At 59.9% G+C, this 22,742-nt stretch overlaps 1 protein-coding gene across 6 annotated transcripts in view; it reads right to left on the reverse strand.

The window, feature by feature from the left end:
- PRKCB (protein kinase C beta) overlaps positions 1-21,649 on the reverse strand; it is an 89,619-nt gene extending 67,970 nt beyond the window's left edge. For 2 of the 6 annotated variants that reach the window (XR_014958497.1, XM_085592018.1), the window contains exons 1-2: positions 21,399-21,644; positions 21,094-21,125 (exon numbers count right to left, since the gene is read on the reverse strand). Coding sequence is in view for 4 of the 6 variants with exons in the window: in XM_085592018.1 (XP_085448144.1) it covers positions 21,094-21,125; positions 21,399-21,571 (205 nt within the window). In the remaining 2 variants the exon portion in view is untranslated. Of the gene's footprint in view, positions 1-18,569; positions 18,724-18,811; positions 18,925-21,093; positions 21,126-21,398 lie in introns of those variants that run through there. The other 4 variants (XM_085592020.1, XM_085592017.1, XM_085592021.1 and 1 more) reach the window with 4 other exon arrangements.
- Positions 21,650-22,742: the final 1,093 nt, after the last annotated feature.

The following is a 22,742-nucleotide window of genomic DNA, read 5'->3' on the forward strand; positions in this document are numbered from 1 at the left end:
GAGTTACTGCTGTAGGAACATTTCCTTTGGAAATTAGCAACTCTCCAGTGAATTCCTGACCAGCTGGTAAGACAGTGCTTAGACATCATTATTTCTACAAATACAACAACCAGGAAAAAAAAAAAACCAAAACAAAAAAACAACAAGAAATCTTCAGCAGAATCAGCCTGAAGTCAACTTCCAGGAGAAATTTGCTGAATAATTCTGGAGCAGAAAAAGCTGTGAGGGTGCTGAGGTGTTGCTGTAGGCCCCCAGCCAGGTGATAATTAGCACTGACTCCATGATTCTCAGAAGGCTGATCAATCACTTTATTTTACTGCACTTATTGAGAAACCTATCGCCCCTACAGACAGCCACGATACACCTGGACCCAATGACTCCAAACACTGTTATTAGAGCCTAATTAGGAAACCCCCCTTTGGTAAACAAATCTCCACAGCACATTCCACGTGTTCAAAACAACAGGTGCAACAATGAGGAGAAGAATTGCTTCTGGTTCCTTTCTCTGATCTTCTCACAGCCTTCCCCAGGACAGTGCCTGGGAAAGTTGTGCCTCTGTCTGTGGCCAGAGAGCTGCTGGCACAGTGAGACCCTGGCACAGTGAGACCCAGAGCAGCTGGGGCTGCCCCTGTATCCCTGGCAGTGCCCAAGGCCAGGTTGGATAGGGCTTGGAGCACCTGGGACAGTGGGAGGTGTCCCTGCCATGGCAGGGGTGGCACTGGATGTTCTTTAAGGTCCCTTCCAACCCAAACCATCCCACGAGCTGGCAGCTTTCCTCCCCCCAGCACTCCTGCTCCTTGCAAACGCTTTCCACACACAGTCGTGGATGGAGCTCAGTGAGGAAGATGCAAAGTTGTTGTCATTGGGCACATCTGGCTGCAGAGAGGCAGGAACAGAGCTCTGCTGAGCCCTGCCAAGGCACCTGGGGAGAGCAGCCCCTCAGCATCCCCCTTCAGCTGCCACTGGCGCTGACAGCTGGCTGGGAGCAGCAGATCCCACGCCCCGGGCTGCACAGGGGCAGGGAAGTGCCAGCCAGCCTGGCACACCGGGCAGGGCAGGAGCAGCAGAGTGCTGAGCTCCAGGCAGCTCCGTGCTGCTGCTGCTGCTTTGGAAAGCACTGAGCCACCCTCAGGGGCATCACAGCAATTTGGCACGGCCTCCAGAGCAGCTCCTCCGGCAGCAGCACCACGCTGAGGGCCAGCCCTGAATCACCCGGGCATCTCTGGCATCTGCCAGCCCCAGCAGGGCCTGCCTGGGCTCACAGGCTGAATCCCTGAGCCTCCATCTCCTCAGAACCCAGAGCCTGGCTGGGCTCACAGACTGAGATCCCTGAGCCTCCATCTCCTCAGAACCCAGCAGAGATTTCCTGGGCTCACACACCAAAATCCCTGAGCCTCCATCTCCTCAGAACCCGGCAGGGCCTGCCTGGGCTCCACACTGAGATCCCTGAGCCTCCATCTCCTCAGAACCCAGCAGGGCCTGCCTGGGCTCACACACCAAAATCCCTGAGCCTCCATCTCCTCAGAACCCAGCAGAGATTTCCTGGGCTCACACACCAAAATCCCTGAGCCTCCATCTCCTCAGAACCCAGCAGGGATTTCCTGGGCTCCATGCTGAGATCCCTGAGCCTCCATCTCCTCAGAACCCAGCAGGGATTTCCTGGGCTCACACACCAAAATCCCTGAGCCTCCATCTCCTCAGAACCCAGCAGAGATTTCCTGGGCTCACACACCAAAATCCCTGAGCCTCCATCTCCTCAGAACCCAGCAGGGATTTCCTGGGCTCCATGCTGAGATCCCTGAGCCTCCATCTCCTCAGAACCCAGCAGGGATTTCCTGGGCTCACAGGCTGAATCCCTGAGCCTCCATCTCCTCAGAACCCAGCAGAGATTTCCTGGGCTCACAGGCTGAATCCCTGAGCCTCCATCTCCTCAGAACCCAGCAGAGATTTCCTGGGCTCACACACTGAGATCCCTGAGCCTCCATCTCCTCAGAACCCAGCAGAGATTTCCTGGGCTCACACACTGAGATCCTTGAGCCTCCATCTCCTCAGAACCCAGCAGGGCCTGCCTGGGCTCCACACTGAGATCCCTGAGCCTCCATCTCCTCAGAACCCAGCAGGGCCTGCCTGGGCTCACACACCAAAATCCCTGAGCCTCCATCTCCTCAGAACCCAGCAGGGCCTGCCTGGGCTCACACACCAAAATCCCTGAGCCTCCATCTCCTCAGAACCCAAAGCCCAGCTCAGGGTTGGTGCTTTACACAATCCCAGACCACGCTGAGCACATCAGGGGAGCTCCTCCTGCACTCCCCCACATTTTCCATCAGAAAAAACCTCCTACAAATTTTATTATCAGCTTCTAGTAACAAGTCTGGAGCAAGGCATTCTTTAGGCAAAGGCTGGGGATGGAGCCCTGCTCCCACACCTTCCCGCGGCTCCGCAGCCCATGGGAACCGTCCCGGGAGCTCTCGCCCCCGCTCAGGAGGCTTCACCACAGCCCTTGCAGCCTCCACCACATCCAGAGGCAGATGGATCATTCTCACGTCAGGGGGAAGATGGACCGAGTCAAAACAGAGAAGGATCCTTTGCCAGGGCCCCGCTGTGGGGATGGTGCAGCTGCCGGCGATGACAGAAGCAGGCAGCGTCCCCAGGGACGCAGCTCAAGACAGCTCCTTGCTCGCTCAGGTACAGAAGTGGGAGAGCAATTAGGAGGAACAGCAACGAGCTGCTCCCCCTTCCAGCCTTCCCACTCACACCCCCTCCACGCTGCTGCAGCTCCCGGGGACAGCCCCCCAAAACTGCCAGCGCAGGCAGAGCCTGCAGCAACGCCCCTTGGCAGGGCTTGGTCCTTTGGGCATCATGAGATGCCAGCAAAGGCTTGCTGAGGGTGCAGAGGGCAGCGAGTGGGTGACCCCAGTACAGCCACTGGCCCCAAAACCTCCCTGGAGCCAGGAGGAGCAGGACCCTGGCCAGGCCTGGCTGCCGCTGCAGGAATCGGCGCTGAGCCCCGCCAGACACGAAAGGAGACGAGTTGAGGCTGAGCAGTGAGAACCTCCCGCTGTCAGAAATAGCTCTGGGGAAGTGATACCACAGACGAGGCTCCGGGGCACACACGGGGACTTCTCGGGGCACAGCGCCCGGCCCTGCTCTGCTGCTGCCCCTTCCTGCTCTCCCACGGCCCAGCAGCAGAGCCACAGCCCAGGGCTGCAGGAGAGCCTGGGGAAAGCTGGGGGGATGCTGCTGCACCTCCTGCACCCCCACCCGGTCCTGCGGGTGCTCCGAGTGCAGCCTGACCTCAGACTTCCTTTGGCTTCCCCAAACCAAGGCAGCAGCACACCCAGGCACTGCCACGGTTCCTCTGGACCGCTGCCCTCTGCCTCCAGTGGAGCCGTGTGCTGGAGGTACCAGGGAGCTGGAAGTGAGTCAGCACAGCAAGGACAGCCTAAGAACGAAACTAATTGCAAGTGCTCATTCAAGGCCACGTGTGCCAGCAGACCCAGGGCCCCAGACAGAGCCAGCTGCCCCGGTGGGGTGCAGGACACCGCCCCAGCCTTGCTCCCTGCTCCTGCAGCAGATTGCACAGGGAAGGGGTCCCTCCATCACACAGAGGACAGGGCCGTGCTCCTCACCGCACAGAGGGGGGCTTGGAGGAGCTTTCCTTCACCTGGTGACTGCAGAGGTCACGCTGTGCCTGAAGCCACACCAGCCCACCAAGGGGTGCTGGTGACAGAAACCAGCTGGGACAGCTCCAGGCCACGCAGCAGGAGCAGCTCAGGCAAAGCCTGCCTGCCCTTATCCCGTACTCATCCTCCCCTTCTCTTTTCCAGGGGTAACAGTGGAAATTCCTGACCAAGACTGAAAGACCCCAAGGTCAAACAGGGCTCTGAGCCCCCAGCGTTCCACAGATCCAAAAGCCTTAACCAGGTCTGAGCAGGACCTAAACACTTCCCTGGCACTGCCTGCTGTTGCTGGTGTCGTGGAAATGCTGCACCAAGAGATCCTGGGTGACATTTGCAGGGTGACAGCCCCAGGGACGGGGCTGGAAAGCTGCAAGAGGAGAAGTGTTGGTGTCAGGCTCTGTGGGCACAGCTGGAACACAGCTGCCTTATCTGCCTCCTCCAGCAGACAAGTACAGCAGGCAGTACAGACAAATACTCCCCAGGCACACAGAACCCCTGGGGCTGGAAACGCCCTCTGAGCCCCCCTCACACCCCAAACCCGCCGGCTCTGCAGCGTGCCAGAGCAGAGGCATTTTCACCACTGGCTTACACAGCTAACAAGTGTTCAGTCCATGCATGTCCTCCATGCAGCCGAGGTGGAAAATGAGCTCAGAACCAAATGCAGCCAGGGCTGTGGGCAGGTCCTGCGTGGGCAGCGATGCCCCCCGAGTGGCAGCCCCACCGTGGCGGGGGAGAGGAGACACTGAAAACAACTCTGGAGCAGCTTCTGGCATTAAAGCACAGAGATGCTGGGCACTTTATCCCTTGCCACCCTCCCAGCCATGTAAGACAGAGCAGATGCGAGCCCCTCTCGTGGGTTTCTGATTTAATATCGGCGTGTAAGCAGAGCTGCCTCATGCTAACAAACTCTGACAGGAGATAAGTAACCATCCAGCCACGAGCCCTGCAAGAATCACACCAGACAATTAAACAGCCCTTCCAAAAATAGCCTACCTGACCTGCTACCACTCCTGACTATCAATCCAGCCTTCCCTGCAGAGAAGCTGCTACAGTTGAGTCAAACCTCAAAATACTCCCCCAAAATAGAGCCAAGCCAGCGCCGTGTCTGTAAGCGATCCTCCCCTTCCTCAATTTAGATTGCTCAGAAACCTTCACAGAGGGAGAAATCACTACGTGTCAGCAGAGCAGAGGCAGGTATTGATGGCAAACACGGCAGCAGTGGGGGAAGGCTGCCAGCCCGGGCTGCAGCCAGCTGGGGTGGCACAGTGGGAGTGGGCACCGGGACACCACACCGGGCAGCTCCCCCTGCTCACGGGGGGCTCTGGGAAGAAATTCGAGTCTGAAGCCTCCAAAGGTCCCTGGCTGGTGTTCTCCACGATCTGCAGGGCATGGGACTGCTGTGCAGCACAGACAGGCTGCCTGTGCAGGCGAGGGGGGCTCTGCCTGTGCCCCCAGGACCCCCCTATGCCTCCCCCACACCCCCTGGGCTTTGCTGGCTCCCAGCCCCTTTCCAGAGCCCGGCCTCACACCAAGGAGCTGCACCCTCAGCTGCTGAGCTCGGGGGGGTTCTGTGCCTGGGTTATCCTGTCCCAGGTGCTGTGACCCCACAGAGCCTGGGCTCACCCCAAATCCTGCACACAGCCACACCACACCTGCCCTCCAGCCCCATGGGAGCAGGAGAAGGCTGAGCCCCAGGAATCACACAGGGTTTGGGTGGGAAAGGACCTGTGAGAGCACCCATGCCACCCCCTGCCAGGGGCAGGGACACCCTCCGCTGCCCCAGGCTGCCCAGAGCTCCATCCAGCCCGGCCCTGCACCTTCCAGGAAGGTCCTTGCAGTGCCAGTGCAGGCAGCTCAGGCTCAGCCCCCTGGCACAGCCTGCTGCCAGCAGCATTCCTGAGGGAAGGCAGGGCACCCCATGGCAGTCGGCTAAAGCACGCAGGAGACCTTTCTAGGTGGGTGCATCAGGGAGGCTGGGTGCCACCTCCCCCAGACGCACAGCTGAGTTACCCTGGCAGGGCAGGCTTCCCCACCTGCCACAGAGATGCAAATAAACCTTTAAAAATGACCCTTTCCCACACGTTACACAAAGACCTGAAATGCACCCTTTGATTCTCCACCTGAGCCTTTTTAAGGGCTGTATAATTTTCATTGCTCTGCCAGTGAGAGCCGCTCACAGGAAGTTCCTGCACGGTTTCTGTGTTACTTCAGCACAGCCCTGCTTACAAAACCTGGGTCTTGCACAGAAAGCTCCACAGTGTGCCCCAGGAAGGCACCGAGGCCACCAGAAGTGTCCTGCCAGGAGGTGCCTCCTCCTGTCCTGCTCCCCAGGGCTTGGGGGACACAGAATGGTTCCCAAAGGACAGACAGGCCCTGCAGGAGAGGAGCAGCACTGGCCAGGCACTGCACAGGGAGCTCATCCTGCCCATGCTGCCCTCCTGGAGGCTGTGCTGGCTCTGCCCCTCGGGAGGGGACACAGCCCCTGGCATGGCCAAGGAGCTCAGCTGGGCGGGGCAGAGGCCAAAGGCTCCTGCCAGCCTTGCCATCACCGAGTACAACCGTGGATTTTGTGTCTAATTCCCTCAGAGGCACCTCTGGATCCAGCTGTCCCCAGGGGCTGCCCTGCTCACTCCCCCTGCACCTCATCTTCTCCAGCAGCCCCTTCCCCACGCTGCCACGGGGGAAGGGGCTGCTCACCCTCGCCCAACAGCAAGCAGAGGTTCTTATGGAGGACAGGACAAACCACTGCTTTTCCCAGCTGTTCCAGCACAGCTCTGCTCGGTCCCCTGGGCACAGCATGGCTCCTGCAGCAGCAGCAGCAGCGCTCAGAGCTGGCTGTGCCAGGGGAGCAGCACAGCTCCCACTCCCAGCACCCAGATGCTGGGCCAGGAGGGGATGCTGGGCCAGGAGGGGATGCCCAAAAATGAGGGGATGCTGGGCCAGGAGGGGATGCCCAGCCAGGAGGTGATGCCCAGCCAGGAGGTGATGCTGAGCCCTCGCAATTAAGCCGCTCGTTTCAAGGTAATGGCTTGGCAGGGCCTGGGCAGCAAATAAACCCTGAGCAGGACAGGACCCGAATGTGCAATAGCCCGATCAAAGGAACAGCTGCCCTGACAGGCAGCCACCTCCCACGGCCGCTGCAGAGCAATTAGAGGAGCCCAACAGGCCCTGCAGGAGGAGGACGAGATCCGAGCTCCTTATCAGACATCCACGGCTCCTTGCAGGGAGGACATGAAAGGCAGTGGAAGGTGAGCAGCAGCATCCACACCCCTGTGCTGCCGAGCAGCGGTGATGCCGCGGCTCCAGCGCTGCCACACGCCCCGCGGGCACACCTGCCCCCGGCCCCGTGCCCCACCCTGCCAGCTCAGCTTTGGCCCGGGCCACATGGACGGCTGGGAGCAGCTCCAGAGCCGGCGGGATGTTCAGCAGCAGCAGGAGATGGTCCCGAGCCCGCCCATCCCAGCCAAGCCCCGGCACTCCGGTCTGGCTCCAGCCCACCCGCAGCTCTGCTTCCCAAATCGGCGCTCCCAAAGCCAAAAGCTTTAGCACCCCGTGCGAGTCAGCAGGGAGCTGACAGCTATTATTTTGGGAGTCTCCATATGGACCCGTTGCAGCATCTTGCTGCTCTAATTTAGGGCACAGGCTGCCGGGGAGGGGATGCTGCTCCCACCCCCGGGGGATGTTGGACTTGGAGCACCTTCCCGTCCCTAAAGGGGTTCCAAAAGGGGAGGGTTCCAAAAGGGGAGGGTTCCAAAAGGGGAGGGTTCCAAGGCACTGTCCCTGCATCCCTGGCAGTGCCCGAGGCCGGGTGAGATGGAGCTTGGAGCAGCCTGGGACAGGGGAGGTGGCAGGGGTGGCACTGGGTGGGCTCCAAGGTGCCCAGCATCAGCATCCAGCTGGTCCCACAGAGCTTCCCTGAGTGCCCAGCACAGGGCAGGGCGGGCAGCCCTGCTGGGAGCCCTTTGCTTCCCCTTTTGGAAGGCACCAGATGGGCCACGTTGTTCTGAGCCCTCCGTAATGCTGACACAACACTGCTCCCTCACATGACTTTCCTCTTGCTTTTTAAAGAAGTTTTCTTCTTTCGCTCTGACACAGTGGAAGTAAATGTGAGCCCAGGCAGGAGTGATAAGGGAAGCACTGCTGCAGAGCCCGAGGCACCTGATCCAGGGATGAGAGAAGTGAGCAGGCCCCACAGCGAGGAAGGGCCCCCCTGTCCTGGGGGATGCAGGGCAGCCCCTCCACCACAGCAGCAAAGGTTTGCTGCCTCCAAAGCTCACAGAGCAGGAAGAGGTCCACCAAAGGGCAAGGTGACCAAAACTGTGGATTGCCTGCACATGGAGAGTGATGGAGAAGGCTGCACAGCCCAGCCTGGTGGGGGGACAGATGATGGGGGACACCAGAAAGCCACAGAGTCCTGCCTGGAGGGGGGCTGGCTGCTGGGAGGACTTTCACACCAGGGTGATGCAGCCGAGGCCAGCGAGGCACAGCAGGGGCAGTGAGGGCAAAGCAGAGCAGGGGCCGGGGGAGCCTCCCTCGTGCCCTGCCTGGCTGACATTCCCTTTGGTGCCCTGCAGTGAGGACGTGCAGCAGCCAGCAGGTACCAGCATTCCCTTACAAGAATCCAGCCTTATAATTTCTGCAATTAAAAAGGGAGCTCTTCTACTGCGAGTTAAAATAGAAGTTTTTGTCACAAATTACCGGCTTTCACTCCCCTCATACCTGAGCTTAAACTGAAACTTAAATGGAAATTTACAGGAGAATGAGAAAGTGAGTCAGCCTGCCCTTCCCAACAGGCATTTATTTTCATCCTCTCGGACTCAGTTAATAGTAACAGCAGAGAAATTAAGTTTATTCCGAATTTACAAAGCCCAGAAGAGGGGAGGTGGTTGTGGAGGGAACTCCAGAGCAGCCCGTGGGATCTGCTGCTGGCCAGGGGTGCTGTGGCTCCCGCCCCATCCCAGCAGGCAGCACAGGGCACAGGGATCCCTCCTGCTCTGCAGGGCTGTGCCCATGGCAGGATGTGCTGCTATGTCACCCACAGCACCCTGGGGGATGGCTGAATGACCTAAAACACCTAAAAGACAAACCAGCCTCTCGTCTCGTACCGTGGTCACTCCTGCCCAGCACAAGCCCTGGTCACCTCAAACACCAGCTGGGACACTCGTGGGCAGCACCGAGGCAGAGCCTGGAGCAGGAGCCAGCCCAGGGCTGTGGGGTTTGCTCTCATTTCACACTTGTGCAAGCTGACAATGCAGGAGAAACTAAAAAAGAGTCCAAAATACACTTCAGAGTGTTAGGAACACGTTTCAAAGCCCCTTATCCCCCAGCAGCAGCAGAGCTGAGCTTCAGGAGATGCTCTGCAAAGCTTCCTACCCTACTACGTCTCTTGGGTATTCAGGTCAGCAGAGGGGCTGCTGGTAGAGCAGAAAAATCCTTTTAGGTAGGTAATAAGGTAGAATTGAATTCTCCTCCAAGGTGGAGAGACAAAAGCCATTTGTCATGCAGCGTTTGCTGACAGGACCTGTCCACAGCCCAGCCGCAGAGCTGAGTGCTGCAAACAAAGGAATTCACAGCCCAGGTGTCTGGGACCAAGGCAGACGGTCAGCCACTTGCAGGGGAAGGGATCCGAGCTATAGTTTGAAGTTATTTTAGAAGAATTCTCTACAAGGGTTCAGCACCCCACCAAAATGCAAATCACCATCATGGCTTCCTGAGCAAATGAGCTATTGCTGCATTTTTTCCAGTCCGGCAGCATCTTGCTCTGAAGATCTAATAGCAGCCCTACTGAGCAGCAGCTAATTAAAGCCTTTCCCTGCCAAAACCCCAGATTCAGTCTCTGAATGACCCAGTAAGTGAGACTCTTTCCACCTCAGAAGCCCTGGGAGACAGCAGGTCGGCAGCGCTGCCCTTGCCACCGCTGGGGCTGTGCCCTCCCTGGCCAAGGCAGAGCCAGCGGGGCTGATCCCTGCTCCTCTCCCTGCTGCTCCTCCCAGGGATGGCTCCAGGTTAACCCACACATCACACCACAGCCCTCCCTTCCAGAAGCCTCTGGCCCTGAGGCTCCTCTCCATCAAAGACAAGCGAGCAAGACAAATTTGGGAATTAATGGACTGAGCTATCGGAGACGTCCTCAGACACACGATCACACAAAAGAGAATTAGTCCCGTTTCAGAGCCCTTCCTGGGGCAGAAATGTGCCCTGAGAGGCTGGGGAGGGGACACACGGGTCCTGCCCAGCCTTTCTGCCCCTTGCACGCAGGGATGGCACTCCTGGCAGCTCTGCCATCCTCAGAAACCTCCTGGCAGTTCCAGATGTTGCAGGAAAGGGCACTCGGCTCCGATCAGACCCCCAAAAAGCAAGTTTCTCCATCAGACCCTTCAGAAACCAAGTGAACGTGGAGATGCTGATCCCTCCCTGGCTGCCCAAGGAGCAGGGCCGGGGTTTCTGCTGAGCCGGGCTCAAGGTAAGCGCCGAAGCACAAGGAAGGCAGAGCAGGGGCAGAGCTGATGCCCCTTTGGCAGGCACAGCGCCCGGAGCCGTGCCAGGCTCCATCATTGCTGTGCCAGGCTCCATCACCCCCGTGCCAGGGAGCAGGACAGAGCTGTGCCAGGCTCCATCATTGCTGTGCCAGGGAGCAGGACAGAGCTGTGCCAGGCTCCATCAGCCCTGTGCCAGGCTCCATCACCCCCGTGCCAGGGAGCAGGACAGAGCTGTGCCAGGCTCCATCATCCCCGTGCCAGGGAGCAGGACAGAGCTGTGCCAGGCTCCATCATCCCCGTGCCAGGCTCCATCCTCACTGTGCCAGGCTCCATCAGCCCCGTGCCAGGCTCCATCCTCACGGTGCCAGGCTCCATCAGCCCTGTGCCAGGGAGCAGGACAGAGCTGTGCCAGGCTCCATCAGCCCCGTGCCAGGGAGCAGGACAGAGCTGTGCCAGGCTCCATCACCCCCGTGCCAGGCTCCATCCTCACTGTGCCAGGCTCCATCAGCCCTGTGCCAGGCTCCATCATCCCCGTGCCAGGGAGCAGGACAGAGCTGTACCAGGCTCCATCAGCCCCGTGCCAGGCTCCATCAGCCCCGTGCCAGGCTCTATCACCCCCGTGCCAGGCTCCATCACCCCCGTGCCAGGCTCCATCAGCCCCGTGCCAGGCTCCATCCTCACTGTGCCAGGCTCCATCAGCCCCGTGCCAGGGTCCATCAGCCCCGTGCCAGGCTCCATCCTCACTGTGCCAGGCTCCATCAGCCCCGTGCCAGGCTCCATCCTCACTGTGCCAGGCTCCATCAGCCCCGTGCCAGGCTCCATCATCCCCGTGCCAGGCTCCATCAGCCCTGTGCCAGGCTCCATCCTCACGGTGCCAGGCTCCATCAGCCCCGTGCCAGGCTCCATCAGCCCCGTGCCAGGCTCCATCAGCCCCGTGCCCGCGGGCAGGGCAGGGCTGGTCCCCTGAGCCGCTGCCCGCTGCGTTCCGCCCCCCGGAGCAGCAGCCCGGAGGCTCGGAGCCGAGCCCGGGAAAGAATGACTTTGCACTGCGTCAGGAGCTAATCCCTCCGTGATGCAAATGAAATTCAGGGGCCGCTTCCCCCTCACTCCGGCTCCTCGGCGATATTCTCAAACAACCCTGACTTCAGCGGTGTCACCGCGGCTGCAGGAAGCCTTCAGGGGAGCCAGGACGGCTTTCACTCCTCTTCACCACCTCACTCTCATTCTTCTGCTATAATTGGCAATCATGAAAATGCATTTGTTCATGTGCTCCGAGTGTCAGCTATTCAATGTGCTTGTGCTCTCTGTTCAGACCATCACAATAAAGGGATTGAACTGTTCTCCCCAAAGGTGAAGCTATTCCTGTTGCATCCTTTCACATGGCAACAAAAGCCAGGGAGGAACCCACCAGCAGGATCAGCTGGAACACGCTGGCAACACAGCACGAGGAAGAGGAAGAACAGCTGAAGGCTGAGATTTAGACATCTGAATCTTTTTTAGCTTCCCTGCTGCTGACTAAATATCAAATGTAGGAAGACGAGAGCAGAGCCACAAGAGACTGAAAATTTTAAACATAGAATCAGAGAATCCTGCAATGCTTTGGGTTGGAAGGGACCTTAAAGCCCATCTTGTTCCAACCCCTGCCATGGCAGGGACACCTTCACCATCCCAGGCTGCTCCAAGCCTGGCCTGGGGCACTGCCAGGGATCCAGGGGCAGCCCCAGCTGCTCTGGGCACCTGTGCCAGGGCCTGCCACCCTCCCAGGGAGCAATTCCTTTCCATTATCCCATCCATCCCTGCCCTCTGTTAATGTGCAGCCATTCCCTGGCTCCTGTCCCTCCATCCCTTGTCCCTCTGCAGCTCTCCTGGAGCCCCTCCAGGCCCTGGCAGGGCTCTGAGCTCTGCCTGGAGCTGCTCCTGTCCAGGTGAGCCCCCCCAGCTCTCCCAGCCTGGCTCCAAGGGGCTCCAGCCCTGGAGCAGCTCTGGATTCCTCTGCACTGGCTCCAGCAGCCCCATGTCCCCAACACAAGCCCCGAGTGACAGCAAGGCAGAGCCACAGCTCCCAGCTCCTGCTCCAGAGCAGCTCCCTCAGATCTCCCTGCACAGACACCAGTTATCCCCCATTTTCCCAAACACACCCCAAAAATATGCAGCTCATCTCCTGCTTAGAGCTGGAAAGCTTCCCTGTTCCAAAGACTGAGCTGGGGAGGGAGCTCCCACCCGAAGAGGGAAGCTCACAGACTGGCTCCTCGGAAAAACCCAGATTTAAGTAGATGCAAAAAAGCCAGTTTTCAGGGAGCTGTGCCATAACAAGCCTCAAGTTTGCAAATCCAGTAACTTCCATGTACTGGAGCTTATTAATATTGGATTTTTTGGCAGGCACTGCCTTGTCCAGCTCGGATTAGCAGCAAGTATATTCTGCTTGTCAGATTTAAACAAGATGTATAAATCTGGCACAAAAGCAAGACCAAATATGGAAGCAAATTATTTAAATTGACAAGATGCGGCTCGCAAGCATTCAGCACTCGCAGTCAGCGCCCATCAGCTGGGGCAGGAGCTCCTGCTCTGGGCCACAGGAGTCAAATTCTGAAAGCAAGAGGCTAACGAGGTTACCCACCCCTGACACCCACTGATGCCAGCGTCAGGCTGCACTGGGGTTCAGTTTGTATTTCCACATGAGGGCAAGAGCAGGATGGTGACAAACAGCTGAGGGGGTCAGCCCAAAATCCCTCAAAAGCAAAGAGCTTGAGCAGAGCCACAGGAGGGAAGAAGGGCTGGCTGGCAGGAGGTGACAGGAGCCCTGTCCCTGCAGCGGCCATGCCCGGCTGGGGAGTAGGATGTGGTTGGGGACAGGGACTGGGGACAGGGATGGGGACAGGGGCTGGGGAGAGGGGCTGGGGAGAGGGACAGGGACAGGGGACAGGAACTGGGGACAGGGATGGGGACAGGGACTGGAGAGAAGGACAGGGGCTGGGGACAGGGACAGGGGATGGGACAGGGACAGGGGATGGGACAGGGACAGGGGATGGGACAGGGACAGGGGACAGGGGATGGGACAGGGGACAGGGACCAGGGCCAGGGGCCAGCGGGGCCCGGCAGCTGCCAAGGAGGAGCAGCAGGAGCAGAGCTCCATCTGCCCCGTGCTGTGCCCTGGGAGCAGAGCTGTCACCTCTCATGAGAGGCATTTCCCGTCACAAGAAACAGGGACCAGCCTCAGCTGCCAGAAGCCACGGCCAGGGCTCCAGGACAGCCCCGGGAGGGCTCAGCAGCTCCCCACCCACAGACAGGAGTCATCCTCAACAGGGGACAAGCCAGTGTTGGGGCAAGGTATGAATTACACAGCGTTCAGGTGCCTCTCACAGGGAGAGCATTTCCTTTGTTTCGTTTTCCCAGTGGAGGCCAGCCTGACACCAGGATCAGTCCCTCAGAGCCTGCAGCAAAGTGGCCCCAGGGGCCCAGGAGTGACCACGGCAAAGCCACACGGGCCCCCTGCACACAGGAGGAGCCCTTTGGGCACAGCCATCCCTTTGGGCACAGCCATCCCTTTGGGCACAGCCATCCCTTTGGCCACAGCCACCCCCTTTGGCCACAGCCATCCCTTTGGCCACAGCCATCCCTTTGGCCACAGCCATCCCTTTGGGCACAGCCACCCCCTTTGGGCACAGCCACCCCCTTTGGGCACAGCCATCCCTTTGGCCACAGCCACCCCCCTTTGGCCACAGCCACCCCCCTTTGGTCCAACTCAGCCTGGGCCACCCTCTCCAGAGGGGAGACCCAGCTGGGCTGCTGAGAGAAGCAGCTCCAGGACACAGCTCCATCCTCCCACGGGCACCCCGGAGCTGCAGCCCTGGCACAGGCAGCTCCTTCCCACATCCCTCCCTACGGTGAGACACGGAGGAGGCAGCAGCATTCCCAGGGAGACACCCCACGGCTCCTGCATGCGGGGACCCCGATCTCCTGTGAAACCTGCCCGCCCTGCCCCGCTCTGGGGCTGCCCAGCAGGAGCAGGCTGGCTTTGGAGCCGTGCCTTTCCTTCCCAGGAAGGGCTCCAGCCAGCACAGCTACTTCTGGGAATTGCTTCTGCTGAACCAACCACCAGCAGAGCTTTTCCTGTGGCTCTGCTGGGAAATCTGCCTGCCTGGTGCTGGCTCCGGCGGGACAGGCCAGCCAGGGCCACGGCTGTCCCCTTCCCTGCTGGGCTCCAGCCCCTGGCCCCAGCCCTGGAGGGCTGAAGAGTCCCAGAGAGATTTTCACCTTCACCGCTGGGGTCAGGGCACAGCTGAGGCAGTCACTGTGTCATTCACATCCCTGGGGTTCACAGCACATTTTCACCTTCACCCCTGGGTCAGTGCAGTCACTGTGTCATTCACATCCCTGGGGTTCATGGCACATTTTCACCTTCACCCCTGGGTCAGTGCAGTCACTGTGTCATTCACATCCCTGGGGTTCATGGCACCTTTTCACCTTCACCCCTGGGTCAGTGCAGTCACTGTGTCATTCACATCCCTGGGGTTCATGGCACCTTCCTGCCTCCAGGGACTCCTGGCCCTGGCACAGAGGCCACCAACACCAGCCCAGGCCAGCGATGGGTGGAGGGACAGAGGAACAGAGGGACGGGCTCAGAGCTGGGAACAGCAGCCCAGAGCTGCCCTTTCCCTAAAGAAAGGCAAACCCAAGGGACAGTCCTTGTCCCTGCCACCCTCAGGCCCAGATGCCCCAGCCCCACTCTCTGTTCAGGTTCCAGGTGTGAGGGCACTGTGCCACCCCAGCGAGCCCCTGCAGGGCCCCACTCCAAGGAGCACAGGACCTGTGGTTTCTGCTAAATCTCAAAGTATGGGACAGAGTCATGGCAGGGAATGGAAAAGTCCTTGGCCAGGCTTTGTTTCCTACAGCATCACCTGGAAGGTCTGGAGGGGCTCTGGAGCTCCCTGTGCTCTCTGTCCCCTGCCCTCACCCAGCTGTGGGACAGGACAGCCATCACCCACATCTGTGGGGCAGCACACAGGGCAACATTATTATTATTGTTGTTGTTATTATTGTTATTATTATTATTATGCCAGAGCACGGGGCTGGCAACCCAGGGCTGCACCCAGGACCCCCACACGAGGACTCCTGATTTTGTGTTATTGCCTTCTCCAAAGAGCTCGTTTTTGACAATCTCCAGCCCCCCAGGAGCACGGGGAACACTGCCCAAGCACCTGGGGCCACTCTTCCCCTACAGGGAGCTCCCTACTCACCCTCCTCCGAGTGCCTCTAACGTGTGGACTTGCAGAGCGAGGTGTTCCAGGCAGTCCTGCCCTCACCGAGATACAGGCACAGCCAGAAGTTAAATTCGAGGTGTTCCAGGCAGTCCTGCCCTCGCTGAGATACAGGCACAGCCAGAAGTTAAATTCGAGGTGTTCCAGGCAGTCCTGCCCTCACTGAGATACAGGCACAGCCAGAAGTTAAATTCGAGGTGTTCCAGGCAGTCCTGCCCCCACTGAGATACAGGCACAGCCAGAAGTTAAATTCGAGGTGTTCCAGGCAGTCCTGCCCCCACTGAGATACAGGCACAGCCAGAAGTTAAATTCGAGGTGTTCCAGGCAGTCCTGCCCTCACCGAGATACAGGCACAGCCAGAAGTTAAATTCGAGGTGTTCCAGGCAGTCCTGCCCCCACTGAGATACAGGCACAGCCAGAAGTTAAACTCTGTCACTCTGATCGTGCCACTCATCGGCTGATGGAGCCGAGGAGCCTCTCCGGGAGCCTCTCCAGCATTTCCAGGTCTTTGCCTGTCGGGCTGCAGGAGGAGGATGAGGATGAGGAGGAGCTGTGCTGGCTGGGAAGGAGGCAGGGAGGGCAGCAGCCCACAGCGAGGGCTTGCACAGCTCCCCTCCCTCGTTCCTACAGAAAGCCCAGCAGTTACCAGAATTCAGAGCGAGTTTTGAGAGCAGGTTCAGCCGCACCTCCTGCTCCTCAGCAGACACCAAACCCTCGAGGTCTCGCTCCGTTTCACAGCATCTTCTGCAATGCCAAGACAGCGAGTGCCCACCCACACCTCGCTGCTGGGGAAGGACGCCCTGCACACCTGCCAGGCCCCGTGTGCTGCAGGATCTGTGGGATCACACGCGTGTGAGCGAGCAGGCGTGCCCAAATGCCGGCACCGTTTGCCGAGAAGTCTCCTTAGAGACAGCCCAGGCATTAAATCCCCCAGGAAGTCTCAGTAGCTGGAGGATAATCGTGGCAGAGGCTCAGGGCCGGGGTGCTTGAACCTCTGCAGGGGTGTCAGAGCCCAGAGGCACCAGGCAGACGTGCTGCAAACCCTCCTGCCACCCCAAGGCACCCAAATGCCCACGGGCCAGCTCCAAACCCCACAGCCGGCATCCCACGGCTGGCAGCAGTCAGCGACGGATACCCCGGCAAGGAAAGGGCCCACCTCACGATCCGGGCCCCAGATCGTTTTAGGATGGCAGCTATCTCGGAGATAAGAAAGAAAAATCCACCCTGCAGCTGCAGGGGGAGGGAAGGAGAAACCACTTCCACTGCGAGAGCCGGGCCAGCCCTGTGCTGTGTGCTGCAGGGACACGGGGGGACTGGGCTGTCCCCGCCTGGCCCCGCTGCCCCAAAACAGCTCCCCCAAAAACACAGCTCCCCCGATCAAACAGCCCCCCAAAAACACGGCTCTCCCCCAAAAACACGGCTCCCCCGATCAAACAGCCCCCCAAAAACACGGCTCTCCCCCAAAAACACGGCTCCCCCAGCCCAGGTAGCAGCGCAGGGAAGGGGGGACCAGCTCAGGTGCCAGCTCTAAAGCCTGGCAAGGACCTGCGGGTGGCACAAACACCCCAAAACACGTTCCCATCTCTGCCGGCTCCGTGTGCACTGGGCTGTGCAGGACCACAGCCCATCCGTGCAGCGGGGCCACCCCACTTCCCTTTCCTCTGTACCTGCTCTGCAGCGCTGTCCTGCTGCCCCAGCCCTGGACACGGCTCCAGCCCCAGGGCTGCGGTACCACGCACAAAAAACCCTCCGAAATCATGTTTCCAATTTCTGCAGCATTATATAATTAGCATCATTTGTGTTGCAAAAGTAATTGCAGTAACATTTTTAATTAGTCTATTTGAACACTAACATTTCTCCAGTGCGCATAATATGTTGACACGAAATTACTGGGTTTGAGGCAACTGGGAATGATTGGAGTTTGTTTTGCTTTTGTTTCTTACTTGTTGAATAGAGTCAACAAGAGCCCAGCCCGCAGCGTGGCTGAGCTCGGTGGAGAGCAAAGTGTGATGGGTTTCACTTCCGTCTGGGGGGAGGAAGGGTGGCTGCTGGAGGCTCTGAACAAGAGAGAAATACTTGCTTGAGAGGTAAGGTCGGGGTGACATTTCCCAGCTGCTCCGTTCTGGTCTCAGATGTTGACTGGTGAAAACACAAAACAGAACGAGAGCACTGGCCTTGGAGCACGGGGAGAGGAAAACCTGGAGGGAGGAATTCTGTGTGGTATAAAGTTTGGAAGGAGATCTAATCTGAAGAGTCTCTTTGCTTACTGAGTCACAAGCAGGGACAAGAAGTAAACATTCTCCCCAGAAAAGTTACTGCACGGCATCCAACCACACATTACCAAATTACACTTTTTTTTTTCTCCTTTCTCTTCAGGAAGAATCAAGATTCTCCTTTCCAAGATCTTTTCTACATTGTACACATGAAAGCAGCGACAGATGCAGGTTATTTTTCGCTCCCAAGTGTGAATCACGTTCCACTGCTCCTCACCTCTGCCCGGCCACAGCCAGGCTGAGCAAGCCCAGCTCCAAGAGCTCGTCCCCTCAGCACCCTGCCCCACACAGGGCCCACGGGTGCCTGGACAGCAGGACAATGCCCCCGGGGATGCCAAGGCAGGGGAAACCCGAGCAGGAAGGAGAAAGCTGCCGGTTCCCAGCAGCAGCACATTCCCAGAAGGCGACCAAGAACTTCACTCCTGAGAGCTCTGGGACCAGTTCCCTTTCCTTTACCATCCTCCAGCACTTCCCAGTGAGGAGAGCCAAGGCTCCCTCCCCAGGCTGCAGACAGCGAGGGGCTGCTCCTGCCAGCCCACTCCGGGGCTGCTGCTGTGCCCGGATCCCCAGCCCGGCAAGGGGAGAACGTGCACCCCCTTTCTCTCCGTGCACCCCCCTTTCTCTCCCTTCCTGAGAAGTTCCTGCTCCTTCCAGCTGCAGCAGGGCCAGAGAGCCCCTCTGTACCACGGGCTGAGAGAGCCAGGGGGCATCGAGCCTCCCTGGGCAGGAGTTCATCTTCCTGGCAGCTCCAGGCGCATCCTTCGGCTTCCAGCACCCACGAGATATTGATTTCTTTTTGTTCACCCGCCAGAAGCCGCCCTGCCCCTGGAGCGGCTGCACAGCCCTCCCCTGCCCACACCCAGGCACTTTCTGGCTCACCAGAGAGACGTTGGCCCAGGAAGTCTTCAGATGCGCACAAGGATAAGGAGGAGATGGTGCGCGAGGATAAGAAGCAGATTAGCAGGCAATTAAGTGGCATTTTGTGCTATCCATTAGTATTTCGAGCTGCGAAGAGTCAGTTTCTGCTAACTTCCTGCCAAAAGTCACAAGTAATGAGCTAATTAACAATCTAATTATTGCAAATGCCCTAGAAAGAAATCAGGGCACAGGTGAAAACCTACTTAAAGCGGGCACAGCAGCAGGAGCAGCTGGGAGCAGGCAGGCTGTGCCCCAGCTGCATTTCCAGCGTCCCGCGGCACAACGGGATGAAGCACTCGGGGAAGTGGCTGGAGTTGAATGGAAGCTGTGCTCGGTAAAGGGAGAGGCAGAGCCTCACTCCAGAGCTTCCTGCCAGCCCTGTGGGGCTCAAGAGCCCCAGCACAAAAGCCAGCCCTGGAATTTTCTGCCTCCCCGGCGATATTTGCCAAGTTCAGCAGCAGCTGCGGCGCAAACCCAAAGCCGGTGGTCCCTGCCCAGTCCGGCACAAGCACGGCTCCCCTGGCACAGCTGGAGCGGGGCAGTGCCAGCCCCGGCGCCCCCGGTGCTGCCTCCCACCGGGACGAGCCCCGGGGCGGATGGCAGTGGCAGAGACCTCCGTGCTGCCTTCCCGAGCAGGGCGGCACTGCCCTCCAGCCCGGGCACAGCCGGGCTGCCCTCGCCGCGATGGGCATCGCCCCACGGCAGCACCTTCACCTGGGCAGCCCAGCACCTCAGGGCGGGCTCTGGGAAAAGCCACACATCACCGAGTTTAGGAAGGTAAAGACCGGGCTGGCGTGCAGAGCGCAGCCCGCAGGGTTCCCTGCTGCGCTGCCAGCATTCCCCACGGCACACGCGAGTCTGTAGCGCCAGGGTGACCCGCACGGGGGGTTCTGAAGGCAGAAAGGGACGTCACAGGGCTGTCACACACCCCTGGGGGTGGCACTGAGAGCCTGGCAGCGCTGCTGCTCTCACTGCAGCTCACAGGGCTCCTGCCCCACGAGCCGGGGCCGCGCTGCTCCGCCACCCTGAGCCCAGCTCCACCGGCTCACCTGCTGCCCTCGCACCGAGGGCTGATTTAACCCTGCCTGAAAACACCTGAGGAAAAGCCTTGACGCAGGAGCACAGCCTCAGGTTCGGATAACAGCTCCTGACAGCTGGGAGAGGCTTGGAAAGGCGCCAGTTCCCGACGCTGGATGCTCTGGGTAGAGCCGAGCAGGGCTCTGGAAATAATGCAGGCAAACCCTGCCGGGGCAGCAACGCGGTCCCCACGACACACTCCCGATTTCACAGACATGCTGTTTGCACAAACACACCTCACTGTGAGGAAAGGCAGGAATTCACAGCCAAGAAAGCCTGCCAAGACCCAAACCAGAGATCTGAGGTGCACAAAATTCCTCTCAGCAACGTGACTGAACTGCCCATGTGTGAAACCTCAGGTACCAGGGGAAGCTGTGACCTGGAGAAACAGCCCTAGGATACATTTTCCTCTCCATATCCACTTTCCTCTGCCTGCCAACACCTGTCCAGGCCTTCAGGCTGGGGTCTGGGAGGCGGCAGGGAGATGGCTTTGGTATTTTAAGGTTTTATGCGTGTGGCAAGTGTTAAGGATGAGTAGCGGCATCATTTCCACTGGATCAGCCTCACGCTGCTCGTACAGGCAGCTGCAGGGATGCTCCCGAGACCCAGAGCCACCCCAGCACCTCACCCCGAGGGTGCCCCTCCAAAACCCCAGGACAGCTGCGAAGAGGAGCCTTTCAGAGCTCTAAAGCACGTTTGTTTTCATGCCAAATACCTCAGCTTGGGAGTCAGCCACCCGCCAAAATAAAGCTCTGTCCCAAATATTCACAAAAGCAGAATTTTGCTGCCAGCAGCTGCGAGCACCAGCCCCGTTTGAAGCCCACACAGGTGGGACCCACAGGCCAGGGCAAGCAGGAGCAGCCCCAGCTGGGCTGGCTACAACAGCAACCAGATAACGCCTGGGTAATCCAGCCGAATTTCCCGGGGGGACATCCCGAACCCCTGAAGAGCCTCTCCAGAATCCCAGCATTAGCAGAACAAAGAATTACGGTCATAGTAACCCGGCTACTGCAACATATTTGATTATAAAGCCTCGTTTTTTTCCCCAGCAACACAACTGAGCCATTCAAGCCCTCGCCGGCTGCGCAGTTCCAGGCGCGGAGCAGCCCTCGCCCAGCCCGTTCGCCAGGCAAACACATGTTTTGGTGCTAAGTACATTAAAAACAAACTCCCCTCGGCCTTTTTCGGGGGATTTAGCTGAAGTCCCGGGCGCTTATCTCTGCTAACGAGACCCGACCGGCTTAAAGGCACCGACTAGTTGCTGGGTTGATTAAAAAAATGACTAAGCTGCTTCCCGGTGCGGCGGGGATGCTCGGGGCCGGCGCGGCGGGGATGCCGCCCGCAGGGGATGCGGGGCCGGTCCCGGGGGAGTGCGGCCCCCTCAGCCCCCCGGCAGCGCCACACTCACCTTGACACTGGAAGCCCTGCTTGCCGAAGCCCCTGCGGAGAGAGAGGCGGAGTGAGACACCGGCCCCGGTCCCGCGGCGCAGCCACCCCGCCCGGGGCCGGCGGCCGGAGCGGGGCGGGCACCGGGGCGACCGCCATGGGACGCGGGGGACGGGGGGAGCCGGCACGGGAGGAGAGGAGAGGAGAGGAGAGGAGAGGAGAGGAGAGGAGAGGAGAGGAGAGGAGAGGAGAGGAGAGTGGGGCCCGGAGGATGGCGAGCCCGAGGAGGGACGTCCCGCCGAGCCGGCGGCCCGGGGAGAGGCTCACCAGATGAAGTCGGTGCAGTGGCTGCAGAAGGTGGGCTGCTTGAAGAACCGCGCCGTGAACTTGTGGTTCTTCACCTCGTGCACGTTCTTCTGCCGCAGGGCGCCCTTGCGGGCGAAGCGCACCGGGCCCTCCTCGCCCTCGGGGGCCGGCGCTGCCGCGGGCGGCTCGGCCATGCTGCGGGGGCTGCGGGCCCGGCCCGGCCCGCTCCGCTGCTCCGCCGGGGCCGCCGCTCCGCCGCCGCTCGGGCTGCGCTCGGGGCCGCTGCCCGCAGCTGGCGGGAGGCTCCGACAGCGCCCGCGGGCCACGCCCCCTCATTTACATGCGGCAGCCCCGCCCTCATCTGCATCGCCGGCCACGCCCCCGGCGTCTCGCGGCACCGCAGGCTCCGCCCCCCGCGCGCCTCCACACGGCCGCGCCCTCCCCCGATTTGCATGTTGATTTGCATGTTGATTTGCATGGGAACCTGTCCCGCTCTTCATTTGCATAGAGCGGCTGCATCCCGCGGGAATGCGCGGGGACCACCGGGCACGGGCAGGGATGGGCGCCGGGCACAGGCAGGGATGGACACTGGGAATGGGAGGGATGGACACCGGGAATGGGCAGGGATGGACACAGGGAATGGGCAGGGATGGACACCGGGAATGGGCAGGGATGGACACCGGGCACAGGCAGGGATGGACACCAGGAACGGGCAGGGATGGGCGCCGGGAATGGGCAGGGATGGACACCGGGAATGGGCAGGGATGGACACCAGGAACGGGCAGGGATGGACACCGGGCACAGGCAGGGATGGACACTGGGAATGGCAGGGATGGACACTGGGAACGGGATGGGATGGGATGGGATGGGATGGGATGGGATGGACACCGGGAATGGGCTGGGGACACTGGGCACGGGCAGGGACAGACCCCGGCCAGCAGCCCATGTGAGGCAGGGCTCTGGGCAGGGCCACCAGGGCAGGGCCATTGTCCTGTCCCACTGCCCCAGCCGGCGGGTGGGGACAAGCAGGACTCAGTAGGAAGTAGAAATGGGTGTCTTTGTGCCAGCCATGGGGACACCTGCACTGCCCCATGCCCACTGCAGAACGGGCAGTGACCCTGCTGGCTCCTCCTGAGTTCCAGACCTCCCACGGTTAAGACAAGAAATTTTTCCTACCCCGATTTTCTGCAGAGCACGAGCCAAGTCCAGGGGGGATCCCGGCAGGAGCTCGGGCCCAGCAGCTGTGCCAGGCTGGGCGCTGGCATGGCTGTGCCTGCGGGAGCAGGAGCGTGGTGGCCACGAGCAGCCCAGGCAAGGCCACGCGCCCAGGGGCACAAACCACCAGCTCTGTGGGCCTCTGGGAAT

The sequence above is a fragment of the Lonchura striata genome, chromosome 14, assembly GCF_050655825.1.
Source record: "Lonchura striata isolate lonStrDom1 chromosome 14, ASM5065582v1, whole genome shotgun sequence".
Classification (NCBI taxonomy): domain Eukaryota; kingdom Metazoa; phylum Chordata; class Aves; order Passeriformes; family Estrildidae; genus Lonchura; species Lonchura striata.